Source organism: Trachemys scripta, chromosome 9 (genome assembly GCF_013100865.1).
Source record: "Trachemys scripta elegans isolate TJP31775 chromosome 9, CAS_Tse_1.0, whole genome shotgun sequence".
In the NCBI taxonomy this organism is placed as follows: Eukaryota; Metazoa; Chordata; order Testudines; family Emydidae; genus Trachemys; species Trachemys scripta.
Genome location: NC_048306.1, coordinates 80,265,857 through 80,292,632, shown reverse-complemented (window position 1 = coordinate 80,292,632; position 26,776 = coordinate 80,265,857). Strand labels below are relative to the sequence as shown.

General features: G+C 43.6%; 1 protein-coding gene across 5 annotated transcripts in view; it reads right to left on the bottom strand.

The window, feature by feature from the left end:
* The window catches only part of KCNAB1 (potassium voltage-gated channel subfamily A member regulatory beta subunit 1), a 239,956-nt gene that overhangs the window by 81,109 nt on the left and 132,071 nt on the right, over positions 1-26,776 (bottom strand). For all 5 annotated transcript variants that reach the window (XR_004647220.1, XM_034782392.1, XM_034782393.1 and 2 more), the window contains one exon: positions 4,359-4,402. Coding sequence is in view for 4 of the 5 variants with exons in the window: in XM_034782392.1 (XP_034638283.1) it covers positions 4,359-4,402 (44 nt within the window). In the remaining variant the exon portion in view is untranslated. The remainder of the gene's footprint in view (positions 1-4,358; positions 4,403-26,776) is intronic.

Genomic DNA, 26,776 nt, shown 5'->3' with positions numbered 1-26,776 from the left:
AGAGAGTGTGAGGTGGGAGAGCCAGGACTTTAGAGAGACTACAGAATAATTAAGGATTATGTATTTCCCTTATCACCTTCCTCCTTTAATCTCTCCTTTGTCTCATGTTTTTCTCTATTTCCTTTTCTTTTTTACATAGAGCATAAAGCATACTTTTATCTTGGTGAGATTTTAGAAACTGTTAGAGGAGATTACTGGGTCTTTGGAAACTTTAGTAAACCTTAAACTAGACTATGATACTGTTGTGAGTTTAAGCAAATAAGTTGATCTCTTAGAGAACAGCACAACAGCAACTGTTTATAAAAGTCATTTAAGCTAACACTTGACATGGCAAAGATATCTGATATATCTGTTATGGAAACTGAAGAGGTTTTAAAGTACAGGAGAATGCTTCTGTCTGCAAACCTGAGAGCAAAAGACAATTGCTCAGTCAATTTCAAAACTTTCTTTACTGCCTCCTTCATGTCAGGGGCTATATATGGATCGTCACTTACCCGACTGACTTAATTGCCCAGATCTGTGGATCCATGCTCAGTAGTCCCCTTTTTACATTCCTTTTGTCAATAACAGAGTGGCAGCCACTTGTTTCATTTTCAAAACCCAAAATTAGCTAAAGCAGAACACTTGTCCCATGCAGCTGCACTCATAAAAGAGCAATACATTTAAATGTCTCTATAGTTCTGTATGTTTTAAATGAACGAAAGCCTCTGCAAGCAGCTTTTCCTGATGTTATCATAATTTCCCCCCGTTTCTTCTCACCATGACAACATTTGCTCATGATGTGACTATCCGCACATCCGCATTGGGTAACGAGTCAAATCCTCTAAGCAATCCAAGATCTATTTCTAGGCGAGGTCTTTTTGTCAAAATGGAGTTTATTTTTCATTGCATATTGTACAGTAATTATGAGGGATTTTTCACATTTCCCTTTATTTTAAATCTCAACTATAGATTTCAGAGCACTTTACAAATCTGAGCTAATGATCACAGCACCCCTCTGAGATATGTAAATACCATTTTGTAGGTGGCACGCCAAGACAAAGAGGTTGTATTTTTCTCGCTCACGGCAGAGCCAGTCTGCTGCTTTAGCTACTAGAAATACTCTATCACTGACAACAAGTCCTGCCCCCAAAACATTAAAACTCCCACTGAATCTTCAAGGTTACTGCATAAAGTAGCCATAAATATCTGTGTATGCCAAGGACTTAATAATCATATGACCAGCCCATCTTCTGACATGTTCACTTTGCAGAGTACTGACAGTGTTGTGATACACAAACCAGGCTGTTTGGTGTTACTGATCTACATCACCATAGCAAGAATCAGCATTTTTACTGATGCCCCACAAAACTGATACTATTCTGTTTAGTCCTGTTGACCCATCATTTCCAAGGGCAGTTCACTGAATGCCACCAACTTTCCTACTGGTGTTGTTTAGTGTAGACCAGGGTGCAGGGTTTGTTATATGTATTGCACACTGTCTAGCCAGCGACTAAATTGGTTGGAAATATTCTGATGGAATGTTTGGGATTTTTTTGGTTGGAAAATGCTGATGTGTCCAAAGCAAAACAGCCGTTGACTGCATTGAAAGTTCATTTACAAAACACAGACCTGAGCATTCTGATAAAACTGTAATGGAACATGCAGATTTTCCATTTCAAAATTACTTTTCATTTCAATTTTTAAACATTTTACATTTACAATAGAAAATAAAGTCAAAATCTAAATGAAATAATTTGATCAAGCCAAATAAAATTTTACTTGTTTTTTTGTTTTGCTTTGTTGTTTTCATTCCATTCTGAGATGAATTTTTTTTTAAACAACAGAATTTACCACAAGACAGAAAATCCGGTTCCCAAATGGCTCTCCCAGCAACCCTCAAACAGGCCCAATCTCCTTCACCACAACATCCAGCGTATCCCGCAAGTAGCTACAGTAGATAGTTGAGTAGAGATGCAACAGACTAAGCAGTGCAACAGGACATAGACAGGCCAATCACCCTGGCCTCTCTTCTGAGGTCAGAAAGGGCCCTGGCTGCAGCAGGACTGTTGTGGTTCTGCTGTATGGAAAGATGTGCACTAAAATGGAGAGAGGCAGGGAGGGGCATTTATTTGAGGGCAGGCAGGAGGCTGAATCTCTCACTAGCCACAGAGTTCTGCATTGTGATGGCCTCACTGTGCACAGCCACAGAGAGGGTTTTGGATACAGTTAAAGACGGGGGTTCCATAATTACAGAGATTGTCTGGCTATGATCGACTGCAGGGGTCGGCAACCTTTCAGAAGTGCTGTGCCGAGTCTTCATTTATTCACTCTGATTTAAGGTTTCACGTGCCAGTAATACATTTTAACATTTTTAGAAGGTCTTTTTCTGTAAGTCTATAATATATAACTAAACTATTGTTGTATGTAAAGTAAATAAGGTTTTTAAAATGTTAAGAATCTTCATTTAAAATTAAATTAAAATGCAGAGCCCCCCGGACAGGTGGCCAGAACCCAGGCAGTGTGAGTGCCACTGAAAATCAGCTTGTATGCCACCTTTGGCACGCGTGCCATAGGTTGCCTACCCCTGATCTACTGTGTAAATGGGATTGCAATCTGAATACAAGCTACTGGAGCTCTGGGGTTGCAGTACAGGCCACAGGGTAATTTTATTACCACTCAGAGGCTTTGAAGATTGGGCTGAAGATTCCCTTCTGGGCACAGACCATGATAGTAATTAGCATCAGGCACAGCTTGGAAATGATATAAATAATTACATGCAAAAAAAGACCCCAAACAACCCAGGTTAAAAAATGTTAGGATTGCAAGGTCAAGCACTCTAATTTAGTAAATACCAGAATTAAGGTTGAAATGAAGATCACAGAAACAAGTAGGTTTTCATTCATATGTTCCATCACTTGAGGAATATGGTTTGAAATGCTGTTATGACATATATTCATATCATGCTGGGAAGGGAAAGAATGTAATGAGTGACAATCATTGTATGGGAAGGGGCTATACAGAGCTTTCATCTCTCTCTCTCACTCACACACACACACACACACACACACACACACACACACACTCTTAAATTATGTGCCTACATTATTTTGTTATAAATCATTCATCCACATTATTGCATTTTAACACCTTTTTTCACTTTTGACCAACATCATAGCAGAGCTGGATTTCTAGGGAATCACATTTAATGCTTCATTCAACACACTTCTAGCAAAAATTGAGCACAAGCTCATGTGCTCTCTCTGTGCTGTCTTCCTCACTTCTTCCAGATATCTAGTACTTCAGTTTCTCACCACAGAACTGTACTTGCAGCTAGAAAAATGAATATGAACTTCTTAACTAACCTGGATCCTAATTTTTTTTTCCCTGCAGAATATTAGGATGAAATCCTACTGGCATTATTCACATGAGCAGTCTCACTGAAGTCAAAGATATTATTTGCAAGACTCAAGACGTTAGGATTTGTCCAAAACATTGTACATGTTCTCATTGGTGTGTTTTAGTTTAAGGGATAAAATATTCAAGATACAGTGTGGGGAATTAGCCTTTGTCATTATCGTACCTACAGGACCAGAATGTGCATAATACTTCTTGATTAATTAACAACTTGTGGTTTTTTTCATTTTTCAAATCAGATGTAATATAAATGTAACTAAACATACATTTTGCAAGACTAAATAAAGCCGTAAATACACACAGACATTGTATCTAAAAATCCAGTGCCTCAGTTTCCCCATCTGTAAAATGGGATTAATGATAACTCCTTTGTGAGGTCTCTGAAGATGACCCATGGTGGTAGTGATTACATACATATAACATGTAATATAAAAACATATTGGGCTAGAGCCTCAGCAGATATAAATAGGGACAGCTCCATTTTGAGATCTATGGATGAAAAATGATATAAAAAAGAGTTTATATTTATTGTGGGCCAGATCCCAAGGTGCTGTTGAAGTCAATTTATATCAACCGAGGATCTCTCCTAATATGTTATATTATATGTAATCACTACCACCATGAGTCATATGCAGAGGTTGAAACCTTGGACCTTCAGCATCAAAAGAACAGATTTCTACTGCTTGACCTACAAGAGTAGCTCCATTAACTGAAAGCTATATTAGGCTCATCTTCTCGGTGAGCCAGCCACCAGAGAAGGTGCACATCACACTTACAACCTCCTCCTGTCAGGGGAAGCTCATCTCAAATGTTTAAGGTCCACAGGAATTCATAGTCTCATGCAAGAGTCACTCTGTAAAACACTTATAAATGTAGGTTCAAATTTTGCCCTGGCGTAATTGGGCATAACTCCAACTGAAGTCAAGCTGGAATACGATATATAATAATTTAAACCTACTTACCAAGGCCCAGGCATGAAACTCTTAGTCCAGATTTCCCAAGATTTCTAGAACAAACAAGAAAATGATTTGAAGTGAGTAGTATCAGATCCCATCGGAACACACGCAATACTTCAAGAAGGAAAATAGCAGACCGAGAATACTGATATCTAGTTTTGTTTAAACAAATTGCTTTCCAGCAGAAAGGCTATGTTCTCACCTCGAATATCAATTCATGCCCCCATAAAAATAAAACTAAATTCTTGGCTGGGATAATATTAGAAATGTGGTCATTTTGGAACGGGGAGTCTTCTGCCCAGGTGGATTTAGACTTGTTTGTAAAACAGCTTACCAGATGGATGACGAAGTGTGTGAAACTATTTTAACTTCCCACTACTGCTTTACATTGAAAGTTGTTTTTTCCTATTCTATCCATGTTAGTGTTGCTGAAATGGAGCAAAAACAGTGGTTTGGTTAAGGACAGCTGTACCGTGACCCCTAAAGCTCTCCCACGGTATTTTCTCTCTCTCAATTTAAAGGTGGTACAAATTATAATTTAGAGCAGGTATTAGTTAACAAAGTTTAATATAAAACTATGCCAAAAATTTTAAACTTGGGTGCCCTACAGATAGGTTCAAGTGAAAGTCAGAAGGAACTTTGGGGATAAGCTCGGGGTACAATCTCGGGTCTACTTTGTCTCTGTGGAAGATCATATAAGGCAGGTCCGCCATAAGGGCCCTGAGCTTACTCACCCTCTGGCCAAAGGTGATAGCCTGTTGTGGCCACCATGGTGCTATTAAGATCCCTGTTGCCTTATCCTACTTGATCTTTCAGAGCAGGGATGGCCAACCTGAGCCTGAGAAGGAGCCAGAATTTACCAATGGACATTGCCAAAGAACCACAGTAATACATCAGCGGCCTCACCGATCAGCTAGCCCTCCTCACCCGCACCGCACCCACCAGCAGCCCTGCCACTCAGCGCCTCCCCACACCTCCCAATCAGCTGTTTCATGGTGTGCAGGTGGCACGGCAGGCTCAGGGGAGGGGGCAGGGCCTGTGGCAGAGCCAGGGGTCGAGCAGTGAGCACAGCCCCTGGCACATTGGAAAGTTGGCGCCTGTAGCTCCAGCCCCAGAATCGGTGCCTGTACAAGGAGCCGCATATTCACTTCTGAAGAGCTGCATGTGGCTCCTGAGCCACAGGTTGGCCACCCCTGTTTCAGAGGATGTGAAGCAGGAGGGGGATGGGAGGGAAGGCATACAGCAAGAGGTCTGACTATTGCACTAGGAAGTTGTGTCCCTGAGCATTTCAAAAGCAATAAGCAGGGCACTTCCCATTTCCTTGGGTTGCAAAGAGGTTCCCGGAGGGAAATCCCCACTGACAAAATATCCACTGGATCACTGATGAGTGGAGCTCCCACTCATAATCCCCATTAAAACGCTTGTTGAGGCTGCCTGCTAGGGAGTTCATTACCCCTTGTAGGTGCACTGCAGAGAGGATGATCTGATGCTGGATGCACTACTTCCAGAGCTGGATCATTTCCCTGCGGTGTGGGGCAGACCTCACTCTCCCCCTGTGTGTTTATATAATGAACAGTGGTCATACTGTCCAGCTTGACCTGGATATGAGTGGACCGCATGAAAGGCTGGAATCTCTTGCACACTTTGTGAGTGTCCAAAGCTCGAGAATGGAAGGTGCTGGCTCTGGCCAACGAGGCAAAGATTGTGGGGAGGGTCCCAGATCAGACAGGTGTCTCATGGAGAGCTCCATTAGATGCCCATGCAGTCTAAACTCCAAAGACTGGCCAGTGTGAGGGGGGAAGGAGCAGCAGATCTCATGTTTCAATGGAATGTGTGATTCCCTGACGCAATACAGGCAGCTTTCTCTGTGGATCACTCACCAGGAAGACCCAAGGGGAGGCCAGGCAGGACTGGAAGCTTAGGATCTGAAGCATTTTAAATGACCCAAATGGTGGGAGAACAACAGGTGGGGACTCCCTCAATCCCCGCCAACTAGCTTTAAGCAACTACTAACTATCTACTAAAACGAATAAACTGATTACAATATGCTACGGGTAGAAGAGCTAAAGCTGGAAGCTACGGACACAAGAGTTCCATCCCAGACTGGGAGTGCTAGAAAGCAACATGAGGGGTGGTCAGTCCAGGCCACCCCTTCTGCCCTTGCTTGAGAGCACAAGGAGGTGAAGGGTGCGGGCACAGAGCAGTGGACGCTGCTATTGAAAAATTTCTGGTCCTGGGTGCACAGAACGCATATGTATCCACTGTAGGACCAGCACTCAAAAAAGAACCACACTTTTCACAATGATCACTAACTGTGTGTTCTTCAGTTTCTGGGTGCCTGACTTGAGACCCTGGGGTCTCATTTACAGAAGCAGTGAGCTCTCACAGCTGAAGTCAATGGGAGCTGTGCTTTGAACATATAAAGTGCTGTATAATGCTAAATACTCTAAAAAATCAGATCCTAAGCGTCTGTAATTGGACACCTAAAGTTAGTGGACACTTTTGATCTTAATCTCCATGCCTCAGCTCTACATCTGTAAAATGGGGATAATACAACCCTCTTATCTACCAGGGATATTGTGAAAATAAATTCATTAATGATTGTAAAGCATAGAGCTGATGGAAAATTTTCTGAGTTTTCTGTGGGAAAATGCTGATTCAATAGTATTGATATCTTCCTCAGGATTTTTTCCAAAATGGAAAACATTTCATATAGAGAGAGAATTTCTGTTTTCCAGACAGTTCTAGTGAAGCACTTCAGTATTATACTGATGAGCAGCACTGAAAAGCACATGAAGAAATTAATAATTCTGTATTCAGAATAGGGTTTGAATAGAGTGCAGTAAATAAGGTATTGGCCACACATTGAACAATGAGGAGAAAACAAAATAATGAATAACTGCTCATTAAGGCTACATCTACACTTACGATGGCATCTAGAGAACATATGCTACATGCCCCCCAAGCAGGGGTATAAATAGCAGTGTAGATGGTGAGGCACTGCTTAGGCGAGTAAAGACATGCCTGAACCCTGTAGGTATGTACCCTACATGGCTCTCTACATGCCCAAGCAGTGCCTTCCCCATATACACTACTATTTTTAGCAGTGTAGCATTCGACTGCCTGCCCACTGCCGGAGCCTTTCCCTGCTCTGACAGCGGGAGGCAGCAGGGAAAGATTCCAGCAGTGGGGAAAGGCTCTAATGGAGGGAGGTGGACGAGAAAGGGCTCTGGCAGCTTCTCCACTGCCTCCTCCCTGACAGTAGGGTGACCAGATGTCCCAATTTTATAGGGACAGTCCCGATTTTTGGGTCTTTTTCTTATATAGGCTCCTATTATCCCCCACCCCCTGTCCCGTTTTTTCACATTTACGTCTGGTCACCCTACCTGACAGAGCCTTTCACTGCCGTGTGTAGGTACACACTGTACCGTGGATGCAGCCTGCTTTTCCCTGGGCATGTAGCTACATGTATCCTACACACCACCACAATGTAGACAAGACTTAAGTAAGCATAAACCATCCTGTGCACTGAATGAGGCAGGAGTCCTCTTGTGGGAAAAACAGTATGTGATCATGTGAAGAGCACCTTGGAAGACAAGGCAACACTGCCAAGTATGCACAGGGTTGCCAGGTGTTTGGTCGGCGGCGCAGCAGGGCTAAGGCAGGCTCCCTGCCTGCCGTGGCTCTGCGTGGCTCTCGGAAGCAGCGGCATGTCCCCTCTCCAGCTCCTATGCGTAGGGGCAGCCAGGGAGTTCCGCATGCTGCCCCCACCCCAAGCGCCCATGCTGCAGCTCCCATTGGCCAGGAACGGTAGCCAATGGGAACTACAGGGGCAGTGCCTGTGGACGGGGCTATGCGTCCGCATAGCAGTCAGAGAGGGGACATGCTGCTGCTTCTGGGAGCTGTTTGAGGTAAGCGCCACCCGGAGCCTGCACCCCTGACCCCCTGCCATACCCCAACCCCCTGCCCTGGCCCTGATCCCCCTCCTGCACCCCAAGCCCCTGATTCCCAGCCCCACACCAGAGCTCGCACCTCTAGCTAGAGCCCTCACCCCTACCCTGTGCCCCAACCCCTTGCCCCAGCCCTGACCCCCCCGCACGCTTTGAACCCTCAGCCCCAGCCCGGAGCTCCCTCCCGCACCCTGAACCCCTAATTTCTGGCCCCACCCTGGAACCTGCACCCCTGGAGCATCTTCCTACACCCCAAAACTGCTCATCCCCAGCCCCACCCCAGAGTCGGCACCCCCAGATGGAGCCCTCTTACCCCCCCACCCCAACCACCTGCCCAGCCCTGATCCCCCTCCTCCCCTCCAAACCCTCAGCCCCAGCCCAGAGCCCCCTCCTGCACCCCAACTGCTCCACCCCGGAACCTGCACCCCCAGCCCAGAGCCCGTACCCTCTACCACACCCCTCATTCCCAACCCCCCAACCCCACCCCAGAGTCTGCACCCCCCGCCCGAGCCCCCCACCCCCCCCCCCCCCCCCCCGCACACCAACCACCTATCCCAGCCCAGAGCTCCTCATTTCTGGCCTCACCCTGGAAACCACACCTCTAGTCCACAGCCCATACCGCCTCCTGCATCCCAACCCACTGCCCCAGCCTGGAGCCCCCTCCTGAACTTCAAACCCCTTAGCCCCAGCCCATAGCCCCCTCCTTCACCCCAAATCCCTCATTTCTGGCCCCACACCCAAGCCCGCACCCCCAGCTGGAGACCAACGCCACAACCCAACCCCCTGAGCCAGCTGGGTGAAAATGAGTGAGTGAGGGAGGGTGGGGAGAGTGAGTGCAGGGCCAGCGCAACCCATTAGGTGACCTAGGTGGTCGCCTAGACGCTAACATTTGGGGGGCAGCAAGCACGGCGGCCAGATCTTCAGCCGCCCCGGTTGTCGGCGGTATTTCGGGGGCGGGACCTTCGGCCACCTCTGTCGGGGGCGGTATTTCGGGGGCGGGACCTTCCGCCACCTAGGGCAGCAAAAAAACTGGCAGCGCTCCTGAGTGAGTGACAGAGGGAAGGGGGGTTGGAGTGAGTGGGGCAGGGCCTCAGAGAAGGGGTGGGGCAGGGCAAGGGTGTTCACATTTGTGCAAGTAGAAAGTTGGCAACCCTAAACACAGTGAGGTCCGTTATTATCCTTTATAGCACTGACTCATGCAGTTTTCAAAAGCAAATTACAAAAATAATGGTCCTGGTGATCATTCTGAATTTGTTTTACCTTGCGCAGGGCTCAAAAATTGCAACTCCAAGGGCTGCATTGGTGGGTTGCCGGGAGCCCAAGGTATGGAGCCAAGTTGGAATATCTATTTACACATAATAGTTGCCATTAAAAATCCTGCATTGCAAACTATTAGCACACAAACTCAGGCCTCTTCACTTCCGGAGAGAGGACAGCTCTGGAAGAGATTTCAGCGTGCTGCAGGCCAGAGTTTGTGAGCTGCTAGTGTACATGAATTCTCCAACTTAGAAAACTTCTAAAGGATAGAAGATTTGTATTTGCACTAATTTTCTAGATTAGGAGGCTGCACGCCACTAGGAAGAAGCTACCCAGGGATTTCACCCTCTTGGAGCATAGAGGAAACACACAGATCACCAGTGGAACAGCGAACAAACATGGCCCTCCAGCAGGTTGAAGGAAGTAGTACTGCAGGAAGAGGACCAAAATGAGGAGACACAGGCATAAATAAATGAAGAGGGACTTAAGGTTGAAGACCTTAAAGGAGGTTTGGGACTATTTTGCAGTGAACAGGGGAAAATATTTATTTCTTCTCACTTGTACTGAGGTGATATCACAAATATATCTAAAGCCATCTGGTCTTGAGATGGCAGAGTTGTCCTTTCATCAAATCACTACAGGCCTTCCCAACACAGGGGAAGCCAGAGATTTAAGAACAGAGGTTTATTGGACAGTCACCATGAAAAAAGAGAGGAAAGAAACCTAGAGGGGTAGGATAATTGAGATAAACTTTACATACAGTAATGTAACTGGGATTTTCATCTGCAATTAGAATAGATTTTTTAAGTGGATTAAAACCCAAAGGAAAAAGGAAACAAATGTGGTCTTTCCATTCATGCCCTGTGAAAAATTTAAGAAACCGAAACCAGGAAACAAACTGGGTGCTCTTCTTTTACTGAGTGGCTGACTAGGCCTTCACAACCCCACCTTGTTTTGTTACTTCTTACTGGACATCTATGAGATTTGATGATATCCAGGTAGGGCCATTCCCTTTTATTTGTAATTCACCAGAACATTCCGTATTGCTGCCATTTGTTTTGGCAGCAAATCCATTCTGTGTTTTGCTTGTCAATGAACATAATTTATTTCTTTATTTAATTGGCATTTTCATGACTAGATAAGTGGAGCACTGCCTAACCTGGTCTTCTGCCAATAGTTACCACAAAGATGTCCCATGTGCACTGATATGTTGGATAGACAGAATCGCCACTTTGGACATCTTACTTCAGAAACTACTCAGCTGCAACCAATCAAGATCATCTGACATTGCAACATACCTGACACTGCATCTAGGGATTAGTCAATGAATTAATTACATAACCGGTCAGAGGGCAATCAAACAATCATGGCACTCAACAAAAGCATCCTGATGGTTATAACTGTGCATTATCTTGCTAGACAGTGGATTCTGTATCTTCTCAGCAGAAAGTCACCTTTCCAGACAGAATTGAGAATACAATAAGGAACTTTGTTGTTCCTGGAATTGGATGGGAGATGATTTTGGGGGAAATCATGGGGAAAGGAAAATACCACTTGTGACGAAGTGTGGGATTTTTTTGTTTTTTCTTGTTTTCGGTGGGGTTTCAATGGTTTGCATGTGGAGGAGGTGGGACTCAGTTTCCCTGGGTGTTACTGGTTTAACGAGGTGAGGGGAGAGGGAGTTTGTTGTTACAGAGGACTGGAGAGGGAACTTGGGACCCCAGCCAATGGTCTGGAGGATGGATACCCCAGCGACCGGTGACCTGAGACCCCGACCCGGAGACCCAGCTCAGGAGTTGCAGCCGGTTCTGGCCAGTGGGAGAACAATGGGCTGCAGAGTGAGGACCCAGTGACCTAATCAGCCGGTTCCAGCCAGAGGACAGAAGCGAGGAGAGGAGGCCCCAGTTTATGACCCTGTTTACCTGGGGAGAAGACAATGGACAGAGGCGGGGCTTGGGGCCGGGGATCTCAGATGCCCAGCTGGGAAGCAGGGGGGCTCAGGGCTGGAGAGAGGGAGCAGGCAGAGCCCACTTGGATGCAGAGAGACTGGGATTTGGTTGGCTGAGGGAGGCCAGGCCTGAGGCCCTGAGAGTTTCCTGTGCTGTGTTCAACTCTCAATAAACCCTCCTGTTTTACACTGGCTGGGAGTCACTCTGGTCTAGAGAACAGGGTTGCATCAACCCCTTCGGGGGTGGAGGCCCGGGGGGTCGAGAGCGAGTGGACTCCTTGAGGGGGCCCACGGCGAGAGACAGACGTGCTAAGGTTCAGAGAGGTGTGGCTCCAGGAGGTGGTGGGGCCTGACCCCAAAAGAGAGAGTGGACCCCTGAGAAGGGCTTTCTCACTGAAAGGGGCTCCCTACATGGACCGCACGGGGCCACGAGTGGGCACGATCTGTGAGTCCGTGACACCACTATGCGGCCCAGAGCCCACATATTTTTCCACAAAGAGACTTTGAAAATCTTTCATCTCCTTTATTTGTATTTTTTCTTTTGTCACTGCTTGTTTTAGGTGAGGACCAAGTTTAAATGTAATTTATCATGTGCTGGGTTAATTTAACACTGTAATTACCCATAGCCCACTAGGAACCAAACAATCCTTGCTTGACTGAGATCTACTTACGTAATACCAAATCTTCTAGCTTCTTGAGTCTTAGTTCTACCTCCTTCTATCTGACTACATAGTTGTACTAAACTCATGCAACAATCACCGATTAACAAGTGATGTGCATCTTTCTGCATACATTTGTCAGCTTAATTTCTTTTTATGTCTTACGTGAACCTCTGTAAAAATAGGGAGTTATTTAAGTTGGAAACACTGTAGTATAACGATACAAGAGATTTTAATTTGAGAGTTCAGAGTCTAAAGTGATAACACTGTATTAAGTATCAGAGGAGTAGCCGTGTTAGTCTGGATCTGTAAAAAGTGACAAAGAGTCCTGTGGCACCTTATAGACTAACAGACGTATTGGAGCATAAGCTTTCATGGGTGAATACCCACTTCGTCAAGTGCAGTGGGTATTCACCCATGAAAGCTTATGCTTCAATATGTCTATTAGTCTATAAGGTGCCACAGGACTCTTTGTCGCTTAACACTGTATTAGTTAATGGATAAGACAAGACAGTTGCTGGTTTTTAAGTAAAAAGGGCCTACCACAAAAATGTTTTCTTTTTTCCCCCCAAAATGTGGAATCTTCCTTCAAAGTTACATTGGATTTGAAGTCCTAACCTACAATATCCAGTCCTGGACCAGTGACAGGTTTAAGGTCTCATATCTTGCAACCTCCTTCCCTAACCCCCTCCCCTTCAAACTTTTGTTCAGTGTTATCTGCTGCTGTGTTCAGTACAATTCAGAGTGTAAGGTTCTCAGGGTAGGACCCTGTCATTTTGGGCCTGATCAAATATTTGTCTGTAAAACCTAATGTACACTTACGATGCTGTAAAAACAACAGGCAATTATTAGAGTTAGTGGGGAAACAGTTTTCCTATTGTCCAAGAGTTTGAGATTTAAATTTTTTCCCCCGTCCCCAAAAGTGGAAATCTCAATGTTTTGTGACAAACCAATCCAAATGGAGTCAATGAAACATTTTATTTCAGTAATTTCAAAATATTTCATTTAGATTGTGACCTTAACTTATTTAATTTCAAAAATGTCATTATGAATCAAAAAATGAAAATTCCATTTAGATAATGTCAAAATGGGACATTTCAACAATTTGGGATCTTTTTTCAAAAACATTTTTGAATCAGGAGATTCATCAAAACCAACCCTTTCATGTGAACTCTTTCAGTTTCAGATTATAGACCAGGGCAATAGAACCCAGAATCTTAAGGGCCAAATTAACTTCAATGAAGCAAAGCTCAATCACACTTGCAGAGGGTCTGGCTTTGAGAGTTTAATGCCATTCAGTTTGAAGGCTCTGCTAAATATAATCACCAAAATCCCACATATCTGTCTCATGAGGACATACACCTCCCTACCCTTATCTCCTTCTATTCAGAACAGTGTTTGGCTAGAAGCCTCTCCTTCTCCTACTGCACTGACTGATGGTGTGTTTGCAGGGAACAACAACAACTGTGGTGCTTTTACACACGGATATTGTCATAGGGACTCCTTGTTCTATCATCTGAACCTCGGGCAGCCTTGATGTGCAGTCACCTAGTCGCAGTTTCCTGTTCGAACTAGAAGGTAGCACTATGTAAACCTCTCCAGGGTAGCTTAGAATAGCATGGCAAGTAATTGCTACACTTCTGCTGTGTGATTGTAGGCATATCCAGAGAACAAAGTGCTATCTCTGTCAATGCAGCGTAGCAGGAAAATAGATGATTTCCAACATTTTATAATTTAATGGTGTTTTTAATCACACCAAGAAATATCCAATTTCCAAATTTCACCTCTTTTTATCTAAGCCACCTTGCTGCCTTTATTCAAAAAAACTGACAGCAGTGGAGATACTGCCCCTTACAGCAGCTCACACTTTGTCGCCTTGTCTTTTACTTGACCTGCAACACTTGGACATGGGTTTGTCCCTCTGTATATTTAGTATTTGTTTTTAAGTTGGAACACAGAAGCTGCTTTCCACTCATGAAAATTTCAACTAGCCTTTCGTGAATTCTGAATCACTTCTTGTGAATACTGAAGGAGAGGCCCTGCTTGAATTTCCAGCAATTCTCTTTGCCAGGCACTATTGCTATTCGCTTAGTGTACAACGTGCAATGAATAGAATATTTGACAGATTATACACCCACAATAAAGAGGGTTTTGTATGACATCAGCAAACCGTTATCTTAGTGCAAGACCCTTGCTTGCAAAATGAGGTTTTGAAGGTATAGTTCAGTGCCTGCTTGGCAGCTTATACAAACACATCCATAATATTAAATACACAACAGCAACTAAAAATTTTAGAAAAATCATTTGTCTGTATATTTTAAAAATAAGCAAACTGCAGGACACACATTTTTCATACAGTAAAACAGTCATGAAAAATGTGACACCCTGAGAATTAATGCACAAATTTAGTCACAAAAGTTGTCCATCACACACTGCTAAGTCAACCCCTACAAAGGAAGCGGGAAAAAAAACCCAAGATCTGTACTGTGGAGCTGGATCATTGGTCAGGAGATGAAATCAGAGATCAATCTTGTTATGGTCACTGCATGGTGGTGGTAGTGTTCATTTCAGAAGGGCCAAATTAAAGAGGAGAGGATGAAAGGAAAAAGAAGGGATATTTCTTCACCTCTCCTACAGCCTGCATCTTTCTGATCACGGCTGTAACTAATATGCAATGGTAAGCTGATGCTTATTCACCGTGTGGGCGAGATTCTTAGCAGAACAGTACTGTTGAAGAATTGTGAGGTTTTGCATTCATCCACAGAAGGGATTATGGAGAAAATACAGTCATCTTCATTGTCAAGAGTAAAGCAATTTTATCTGCTTAAAGGTAGGGAATGTTGCATGTCATGGTACGTGGAAATAAAGAAGGTAAATTGCTTCAATAGTTCCCACAAACTTTTCAGAATGCTACCATATGAAATAGTTAGCAAGCCGCCCCATGGAAACTACGTAAATTGTTTAACAATCCCAGTACCATGTAACATATGTCCACCGCGTTTGAAAGCTGGACCAAAAATCATCTTCTGACTGCATGCAAATATTGTACAGTTTCTAGTGCCTCTAAGCATGGAGTTGAATGCTGCTTGGCAGACTTTTTTTTTTTTTTTTTTTTTTTTTTTTTTAACATGGACACAAATATCTTGCAATGAATACTGCAAGATTAGCAGCCAGAAGCCATTCCAAATGTTTTAAATTTTGCCATATGTGTTTGATTATGTCACAGCTGCCTGTTCTAATTAACATGAAAGGAATGTGGACTGAAGTGACTGAGCATAAATATGCCACTGCCACAAGAACAGGACATAGCAAAGTGTATTTAAAATGGGTTCTCAATCCTGGCCTAAAGTTATTTATAAAGTACATAGTTATCGGGTTGGTTATCTTTCGATCAATGCTTTGTCCCAAACAGTGAAGGACCTTGGGACCCTGAATGAAAAAAAATGGATGCAGCAAAACTACCTGCTGAAATAGATGATTTGTTTTTAGTGTGAGAGACTGTAAGAATCCTTCGTGTTTCAGTGCCAATCTCTGAAGAAGCTTAAGTCATAATACTCTCTAGTGAGTTTAGTTACAGGGTGACAAATCAGCCAGTGCCAGTTCAAGTAGATACGGGCCCCTTTCCTCGCTCCAGGCAGGGCCGGCGCTTCCATTTAGGTGACCTAGGCGGTTGTCTAGGGTGCCAGGATTTGGGGGGGCGGCAATTCGGCGGCGGGGGGTCCTTCCGCGCTCCGGGTCTTTGGCGGCAATTCTGTGGCGGGTCCTTCCCTCGCTCCGGGACCCGCCGCTGAAGTGCCCCGAAGCCCGGGAGCGCGGAAGGACCCCCCCGCCGCAGAATTGCCGACGACGACCGGGAGCGCGGAAGGACCCCTGTCTAGGGCGCCAAAAACCCTGGCGCCGCTCCTAGGTCCAGGGCCCAAGATTTACCATCTGACTTGCCTGCCCTACTGCAGTCTAACCCACCTCTTTTGCCATGTGAAATTGGAAATTCAATACAAAGAGAGATGAAAAGGAAGGGCAAAAAACAACATGTCTGAAACTTGTGTGTGTGTTTGTGGAAAGAATTAGGGGAAGAGTGAGACAAGGTGGGTTGTGTGACCCACTCCATCTCTCAGCAGCCAACCCTTCTCCCCAGTGCTTAATTTGTAATGAAAGAGGTGCTGGGGCTCAAGCAATTTTTTGCTTTAATAACTGACGTGGCAAGCCCAGAGGTGCTGGGGCTCAGCCCTGGCAAGTCCTGGCAAAAATTAAGCCCTGCTTCTCCCTGGCAAGCACATTCATAAACAAGATCAAGAAAACCTCAACATAGCCAGTCCTAAAGGTGAAGTCCACATGGGGATTAGCCAGTTTCCTAGAAGGTAATAGAAATGTCTTTTTTTATTTCGGGGGGAGGCTTGGAAGGATTAGATTATTATCAGTAAATGTCAATTAACATATTTTGCCATATATACATAAACCAATGAAAAAATATGTCCATTAATAATCAAAATTTACCGATAGGGAAAGAAAGATAAATACTGCTTGAGAACCTATTAGCATTTTATTTAAAGATATTTACTTTGTATATTTTGACATGTGATATTGACAATTTATGTTTTAATGGCTACAAAGCTTTAACTTTTTAAATCTGCCATTAAATCTACTATCTACTGTCATTAAATAATTATTGTCTGACCCGTCCCTTGTTGGACCCCTCTTAATTTCCTACAACTGTGAAAATTTAAATAAATAAAAATCTGAAAAATTGCTTAAAATAAATATTGATATTATCCGTTGAAATTTTGAAAAAAAAAAAAAATTCTGCGAAGCGTGTGTGTGTGTGTGTGTGTGTGTGTAAATAAAAACCACATTTTTATTTTATATACCTAAAAAGGAAATAGCAAATCAACTCCATCCATTATATTACCCTTTTGCCCCTGCCTTTAGGATGGGTTCGCCTGTTCTTTGTTATCAGTGTGTAATGTGCAAGTATCTGAGTGTTTTGGTATTATCCTGGCATATGTTTGTATTTCTAGTGTCCAGTACCTTTTAGGTATGTGTATTTTTGCAACTTTAGCCCTTTCTTTGCCAGCTTCTGTGAGCAGGGCCTGCCTCTGGTTCACAGCTTAACTTCGGTTTATGTTAGCAAAGTCTTGACAATTACTTTAGTTCAGGCCTTAGGCCTCATACCAGGCCAGTAATACCAAGGGTTTATGTTTCAGGGCCTCAACTTATCACATTATATATATCATAAATTAAATAAAAATACACACACAGAGAGTAAGCATTGAGCCCATTTTCCACATAGGTAATCTAAAACAGAGAGAAGTTAGGTGGCCCAAGGTTACACTGTAAGTCTATCGCAGAGTTGGCAACCCAGATTTCCTCCCCGCCCCCATCCTAGGTTGTAATAATTGGATTTAGTCCTATATTTTTGTCCTTCCTTACTGGAAAGATATATTGGAAACTGAACTCTTTCTGAGAAATCAGAAATCCATCTGCAGCAATTCCACACTGCAGAGAGAGTCTGCAAATATATTGATAGAGTATAAAACTCACATTGTGTACTTTATTTGTGGGTACCATAATTAGCTTAAAACATTATACACCATGGATTATAGGTTGGCCCTAGAGAGCCTTAGTTTAGAAATTCTGAACAGGAATCAATTATAAAGGCTCAGTTTTACAGCATAGCCCTGAACAAATAAGACAGTATAACATAAGAGAGTTTGCATTTAAAGATATTATACATTCTCGATCTCCAGCTATTTAAGAATGTCCTGATTTCTGCAGTAAGCAGCTTTGTATCCGGCCTGATGACTGACAGTTAATTATTACATTCATTTCATTCCTGGGCTGTTTCCAAGTTACATTTGAGTAAGAACATCCGCAACTCCTACAGCATCTTTTCTTTGTCCAACTTCAAAAATAACAGAATAAAACTGGCCTTTGTACAGTATACGGGAAGACCAAAAAATTAAGCTTACATCATTCATAATTCTCAGCCTTAGGAGCTGAAATATCTTCAGCCCCTTAATCAAATTCCTTCAGTCAGCAAAAGTGTCTCTTGGTATAAATGAGAATGATTTGATTTTAACCTGGGAGATTACAAAAAACAACTGGCCCATGTTTAGAATCTTAATTGTCAAACTAAACTGTGAATGTTGAGAAGAGTGTGGTGTGAGTTACTGAAGAAATCTGCCATTTCTTTATGTGGGTACAAAGGAGGATCGCCGGGGAGAAAGGGTGGTCTTCATTTAAAGCACTAGGCTAGCAGTCAGGAGAGCTGCCACATACCTCGCGAGCCGCGTGTAATCTTGAACAAATCCTATTTCCCTGTTCCTGTGGTGGGGACTCTGAGATGATGTTTGCAAAGCATGATGGGATCTTTGGAAGGAATGTGTTCTAGAAGTGCCCAGTATTATTTACTATTCTATTGTTTATGCCACCAATAAGAACCCCTTAGCTTTATTATAGTTTGCAGTTCTGTAGATGTCTTTCATTGGAGAATCTCAAAGCACTTGACAGATGTTACTGAATTAAATCTCTCAGAGGCTCTGATCCCGCACTTAACCACACATATGCTTAACTGTTTTGCTTAATCAGGACCTAAAGGCATTATCCAATGATCACTGAAGTCAATGGGAACCTTTCAATGGACTTCAGAAGGAGGTGGATCTGGCCCTCGGGGCACAGCGAAAAAATAAAAATAAAATAAAATAAAAATCCATCCTTTCCAGGCAGTACAACTCTGATGTAATGTTACTGCTATGTCTAAAATGTTGTTTGGCTGCCTCTGTGTCTCTTACAGAGACCTAGGGTATGTCTACACAGCAAAAAAAGACCCATGGCAGTGAGTCTCAGAGCCCGGGTCAAATGACTCGGGCTTGTGGGGCTTGCGCTGCGGGGATAAAAATAGCCACATAGACGCTTGGCCTCTAGCCTGAGCCTCAACATCTACATTGCAATTGGATAGCCTTGCAGCCCGAGCCAGCTGATAAAGGCCAGCCACAGGTATTCTATTGCAGTGTAGACATACCCTGAGACTGTCTGCCACGGATCTTTTCTTGCCATGTAGACGTACCCTAGGTCTCTGTAAGAGGCACAGAGGCAGCCAATAAGCATTTAAGACAGAGCAATAACATTCCAGACAGAACAAATTTGATGGGAGGTGCAGAATTCTGATGATGTGGTGTCAACAATGTGACTATCTTTGGTGATTCCAAATGGCCACAGGTAGCCAAAACCCTGTCCTACCTATGCAGCTGAAGTACTTACAGAGCAGAATAAAGGGTGCAGGATTCATTTTAGGAGACAATAGGATTTATACTTTCATAAATATATTTCTGTTAGCAATTAGTTGCCAAGAAAATTAGTGATATGGTTTTGTCTTCCTTTATTCCTCATTTGAAGATAACAGGTAGAGAGAAAATATGAGATTCTTCAATTGGCAGTCATAACCTTTTGAAAATGAATATGTCCCACATTCTGCTTGTATAACAATTTAAAAGAATCATTAAATGCTATTAAATTAGGCTCTGAGCAGGTTATTGTTATTTTGTCTCTTTGAACCACAGACTTTACTATGGCGAACAAGAAGCATTTTTAAATCCAGACTAATCAATTTCAAAGATACGCAGTATTGCTGCAGATGATGTGGTTTATATTGATATTATTGTAATGATTTTATAAATAAGTATCTGTTTGGATTTTAAATTGGAGTTGCTAAGGAATTAAGCAATCATAAAAAACAGCATTGTACTGCAGGGGCCTTGAATTCCTCTTAGTGCTTTCTTGGCTTCTTTCTTTGGTTGTCATATAAGCAGTTAATAAAATCAACTTTTGTAAATTGCTCTCCATTTTGAGATCTCTCATTGTTCTTGTTTCCTAGCATCACTGGCAGTTGAACTTTGCTTTATTTTCTCAGTGGTTGCATCTATCGTGAAGATTTTTTCAAAAGGGTTGTGTGTATTTTTCCAGTGTTATTATTGATTTGTATTACAGTAGTGATTAGAAGCTTCCTAATGAGATCAGGGTCCTATTGTGCCAGCTCTTGTACACACACATAGTAAAATGCAGTCCCTGCCCTGAAGAGCTTACAGTCTAAAATCCCAATCCTAAATGTATCTGTACAGGCAGGCTCCTGTATCCATGCTAAGTCCCACTGAAGTCAATAAGGCACTTCCATCTGAGCAGGAAATTAGATCAGTGTAACTATGTTGCTCCGGGGTGAAAAAATCCACACGCCTGAGTGACACAGTTAAACTGACCTAACCCCTAGTGTAGACAGCGGTAGATTGACAGGCGAATTCTCCCATCAGTCTAGCTACCGCCTCTCAGGGAGGTGAAGTATCTATGCTGACTGGAGAGCCACTCCTATGGGCAAAAGTAGTATCTTCACTGAAACGCTACAATGGCAGAGCTGCAGCATTTTAAGCCCTAAGTGACTGACCCAAGATCACATATGATGCCTGTGACAGAGCTGGGGATTGATTCCTAAATCCCAGTCCAGTGCCTTAACCACAAGACCATCCTTCTCCGACCATTGCTGGAGCCCCACTGCAGCCCCACCTGACTGCACAGTGGTGAGAGGGCTGGGGTGGACCGTCCAAGTGCTTTAACCGCAAGCATAGTTAGACTGCAAAACTGCAAATATATTGCCTTCAATTTCCTTCATCCCAAACCTGTACAACAAAAAAGACCCTTAAAAATATACACCACCTAAAAACCAAGCTCTTTTAAAAGAATACCCTTGCTCCAAATAACTTCCACTCTACAAAGAAGAAAGTATAAAGAACCCAAGAGACAAACATCCTGTATAGATGTCAGGAAATAGAAACCTCACACCAGTTCTGATGGTGACAAACTGCAATATAACTGCAGCCTTCCAAAAACCTAAGATTTGCCAGTGCCAGGGGGTTTCAAGCCAGCATGGGGGGAGGGGAGGGTAAAGGGGTGCAAAATCCAGCTGGAAATTGCCTGTCTACCTTTGTTTCCTACCTGCTGACAATTAGGGTGACCAGACAGCAAGTGTGAAAAATCAGGACAGGGCGTTGGGGGTAATAGGAGCCTATATAAGAAAAAGACCCAAAAATCGGGACTGTCTCTATAAAATCGGGACATCTGGTCACCCTACTGACAATTGATTAGAAGAGAGAGTTTTGGGTTGATGTATCGGTAAAACTATTTCCTTACAAATGATTTCTTCCCCTAGATTCACAGTCCAGAAGCTGAAATGATACCATTTTGCCTGATACAAAACCAGTAAAACTTTAAGGTTTCTCTACATATCACTTCAGTAGAGGGAAAATAAAGAAAAGCCATCCTGTTCACTTATAAATAGTACACAGGTCAGTTGTAGTCAGTGGGAGACTTTCCGTCAGCTTTAATGAGCTTTGGATCAGGCCCACAGTCTGTTCAGATGTTGTTTTTAAACTTCAGAAGCAAGTGCAGTGACAATTCTCCAATCCCTTGAGGGTCTGAAACAATACCCCAAAGAACAGGAACTTGACAGTCCCAGCCCACCCCACTTCTTCCAGAAAATGAAGAATTTTAGAGGGCAATGGGCTGTACTATGGATATGTACTGTGGCACATTTCACATAATCTGAGTTCACTGCGCTTTGGAACAGTCCCTCAAGAGGAGGTATTTTTCCCTTTAAGATGGTTCTGAACCAAGGCCCCAGCCAGGTAAGAGGCCCTTGTACTGTTCCAGGTGCTCTCACAGATGAAAAATAAAACTGAGGCCCTAAGTGATGGTGCTCATTAAGTACTCCTGGTATGGGAACCTTGGTGTCCTGGCCAATTTCCAACTCTACTAATTACATCCTGCCTACTTGCTATAGCCCTTGTAGATTCAGGTACATATGGTATTCACTTCCCTTTTTCAAAGCATGGTTGCGGGGCTTTGGTATCACCGAACGGCTGCTTTTCTCCTTCTCAAGAGACATTTCTGTTATGGGTGAAAGCATCTCTGCAGTCTGTAAAGCACTGTGGCACTGTTGTGGATGATGATGTGAATGTAAAGTGCAGCTAGACTAACACTGCACCCATTTTGCTCAGCACAATGTCGTGGAAGATTGCAGAGGGAGCAACATGACTCAATATGTACAGTAAGAACTGATGTTTGTATTTAAAGTTCGTTTCCTATTACAGACGAGCCCCGGGTTACGCAAACCCGACTTACGCAAAAAGTTCCGTAAGCTAGAAATAGGAGGGGTTTTTTTGTTTTTGTTTGTTTGTTTTTTGTGTAATGGTGAGGTAAACATTTCCGACTTACACAAAATTCGAGTTACGCAAGGCATTCCGGAACTGAACGCTTGCGTAAGTCGGGGAGCGTCTGTACAATTAGCACTTTGAGTCGAAGAAATTTTAAGGTTGGCTATTCATTTGCTAGGGGCTCTGGGAAAATATTTTCTTTGTTGTTGGTAAAGCATGACAGGCATTATCGGTGATTAATGTTTCCCAGAGGTTGTGCTGCAGGGACTTGCTCAGATGTGAGAATTGGCAACAAAAAATACACAGGGGTCCACATGGACCAGAGGTTCTCAAACTGTGGTCCGTGGACCACCAGTGATCCATGAACTCCATTCAGGTGGTCCACGGATAGCCGCACACAAGAGAACGAAGGTGTGGCTCCACTAATTAGGTGCCTGGACCCTGGAGAAGATGCACATGTAAGGTGAGGTGGTGGCCTTGGGGGAAATATGGGGTAAGTGGGAGGGGGCAGTGAGGTAAGAATAGGGGGTGGAGGGAATTTGGGATGTGCAGTGACCAGAGAAAGAGGCGACTTTCCCCAGCTCCTGGGCAGTGGCTGTCGGGGAGAGACGGCCCTCCTTTCCAGCCTCAGCTCTGTGGCTGCTGTGGCGGGGGAGAGAGGGAGAGACGCCCCCACTCCTTTCCAGCCCCAGCTCGGGGGCTGCTACAATGGGGGAGAGAGGGCACATCCATTGCATTAGAAAGGTAAGACTACTGATATTAAAATATGAGTTGTGTGCTTTCATTTGTAGAACAAAAAAACAATTATTACGTTTTTTTATATATAGCGCTTTTATCCAAAGTGCTTTACAATAGTTAGCTAACAGTACAAACAACATTTGGAAAGATCATTTAGTGGTCCACCGACACCCTCAGCAATTTTCAAGTGGTTTGTGGGGAAAAAAAGTTTGAGAACCACTTACGTGGACAAATGACAAACTGCATATCTAAACTGTGTCTATGTAAGCATGTCAATGATATATACTAAATCTGCACTTTAAGTATCCTCCCCCCCATTTCTGATACAGATTTGTCCAGGACCCAGCTGGCTATAGAGAGGGAATATTTCTGCTACTTCCTGATTCCCTGGAAAATGCTAAAAGGGGTGGGGATGGCAGCACACTGTACCAGGCAGGCCCTCCATGAGTGAGAAGATTAGTGGGTGCCAGATTGCAACTTCCTTAAGAATCTGAGATGGGGAGCCAGAGGAGGGGAATTCTGGAAGCCAGCCCTTCCTCAGGCAAAACAGGTAAGATGGGGTTGGGCAGTCTTGGGTCCTGTGTGAGGAGTGGAGAAATAGACCATACAGGATGGGAGGAAAGGCGCCACTAATACTAAACTGCATCAGCACAGATCTGCCAAAAGCTCTCATTCACCTGATTTGGCCAGAACCACAGCCTACCTCAACCTCAGTAGGGCATTAGCTGAACTGTTGATGCAGCCCCAACTCTGTTGCCTCCCTCCCCCGACCCAGATGAAAATGTGTTTCAACAAGCCATTTATATAAGTAAAGATTGTGTGAAAACTGAGAAAGGGCAACAGGATTTGGTCCCTTGTTATTAAAAACGTGGGTGCTTGATTCGTCACAGTTTTGTATCTTGTGTAGTCGTTTTCACTTGTGGTAGGTTGATATTGTGATGGATTTGGAGCTGCTCTGTAATAATTTATGAATACTGTATGTTGGCCTGGTTATGGGGGGTTCACTATATGAATATACTGATTTAATTTAACAGAGGGCTGTTGGGGAAAACAAGCATGAAGGGAAAGATGAGCTACTCCTCGGCAAATACTAGGGAGGTTAATAAGGGACAATGGCAGAGCCACTGGCTCTAAGGCCTCTGGTTCTATCTCCTGCTGAGCCCACAGGCTTTATCCAGAAGGTCCAAAGCAGCTATAGCAGGGTTTAAAAGTCTCTCTCTCTCTCTCTCTCTCTCTCTCTCTCTCTCTCAATGAGGTAGTTGTTCAGGGCAACCAGACAGACACAGGGACCTTGATGGGGTATCTCTGGAGAAGGTAGTCCTGCCTACATTACTATCATGGTAAGACTTTAGGTAAGATAGATATATGTGTAAACTGTTATTTAAATTCTTTTCTATAAAAGCTTTGTTCCTACTGTTCAAATACACAATGCCTTGGATTAAGAAGGATGTCTGGTCAGCATATACCAGGGGTCACAGACTTCCAAAGGGAAGAACCGCAGGTGTGTGAAAGCAGCCAGACTTGGACCTGCTGGGTAAGTGCAGTTGACACACAGGGTGCTGCAGCCCAGGGCCTGGTCTGAGGCTTGGTCTACACTACCCCCCCCCAATTCGAACTAAGGTACGCAACTTCAGCTACGTGAATAACGTAGCTGAAGTCGAAGTACCTTAGTTCGAACTTACCTTGGTCCACACGCGGCAGGCAGGCTCCCCCGTCGACTCCGCGGTACTCCTCTCGCCGAGCTGGAGTACCGCAGTCGACGGCAAGCACTTCCGGGTTCGACTTATCGCGTCCAGACTAGACGCGATAAGTCGAACCCAGAACTTCGATTTCCAGCCGTCGAACTAGCTGGTAAGTGTAGCCAAGGCCTAAGAGTGAGAGAACTATGGAATCCCACCCCAGGAGAGGTAAAGGCAGGAGGCCTGTCACCTGCGGGGGTGCACTCAGAGACATCACAAAGGGGGCAGATGGAAAAGTAGTCCTGAACCCATGACAGGTGGAATCCCTATCAATCTAATATGGTCACACTTTGCAGCCACATTGCACAGGTGTAAATGACAACAGAAGGCACAAAGCTGTGGAAAATCAGGCTTAGACGTGGAAATAACAATGGGCCCTTGACTATAACAATGTTTCTGGGTGCAGCTATATGAAGGTTTTCATAAACCTTTTGACATTCCTAGGACAGTTCTGTGTATAATTCAGACAAAATTCAACTTTCCCTACTTGCATGCAAATTATCAGGATCTACTTCACCTCTGATTAGGGTAATCTTCAATAAACTCATGTTAACAGTAAATAGTGATCTATTCTTCCTGATCTCACTCTATCTCATCAAGAGTAATTAGATCAGAATTCAGTATGTGGCTACTGGAAAAACTCTGGATGGAATTCTGCAATCCTCATGTTCTAAAGACAAGGAATCTTTTATATTGTATCTTTGGGACAAATGAAGTTAAGGGAGCTACACTTGTATAAAGATGGAGTGAGGTCAGGGTAAATTCCTCCCCACTCTTTTTCTTTTAAATAGATGCAGTCAGTATGCTATACAGGATGTAGCCATTTCTGATGAGTTGTGTTGGCAGACCTGTGAAAGTATCACAGGTACTTTAATCCTAGTTCTTTAACATCATATATTATGTTATGTCTAAGTTAAAGCACATGATGAATTCTTCCCCACCCGCCAAATTCAATTACTAAGCAAAAATTGTGTCTTTGGAAGAGTCAGTACTTCATTTCTGATTAGGAGATGGGCTAACTTTGATGTATGACTGTCATTCCACCTCACAATCCACAGGTAATGCTACTCACGGACAGAAGTGAGCAGCGCATACAAGCTGAACACAGTTCACTCTAAAACAACCGGCATTGCATAAGCACTCACTGAGCCAGAAAAGCTATCTATAGACCAATACAAGATCCCAGAGGAGGTTCACAGTAGGGTGGGCAAAGTGCCAGTTCTGAAACTAAATAACTGAAGTGGGTAAATGGCATACAAAACACACAAAGCCAGCTAATGCACTAAGGAATCAATCCTCTTTCCACTGAAGTCAGCAGAAACTTTGCCACTGATTTCAGCGAGTGCGAGATCAAACCACAGTAGAAAATGAATATATAGAATATGATATAAAAACAAAACATAGAATAATGTGTTAAAGAATAAAGACAAACCAAGGAGGCAAAAGTCAGAATTAGGAAAAGAGAGAAAACGAGTTTGCTTTATAATAGGGCCTGATCTTCTGTTGTTTAAGATTGGATCCCAAAACCTATTCAAGTCAATGGAAAGGTTCCTGTTGACTTCAATGGAGCTGGATCAGGTCCCTGCACCATAAAGCAGATGTTACTCTATTGTGGAAATGATTGTGAATGAAGAATGGTGTTAAATTATTGTGAGTGGAGAATGAGACACAGTGTCTCTTATCTGAATGCGCTGCACCCAAATCTTTTTCCATTCTAAGTCTTTCACTAAAATTAACTACATCTTATACAATACCTTTCTTCCCAATGTAACCTGAAGTGCCTTTTCTCTGTCTGTTTCATTGTCCAGCTTGATTCTGCTCTCACTTCCAGTGAAGTCAATGGAGTAAAACTGGAGTGAGAAGAGAATCAGGCCCCGGATGTGCCCCTCATTGCAGTACAGTAGATGTAATCTTTATGAGTTTTTTTAAAACACACA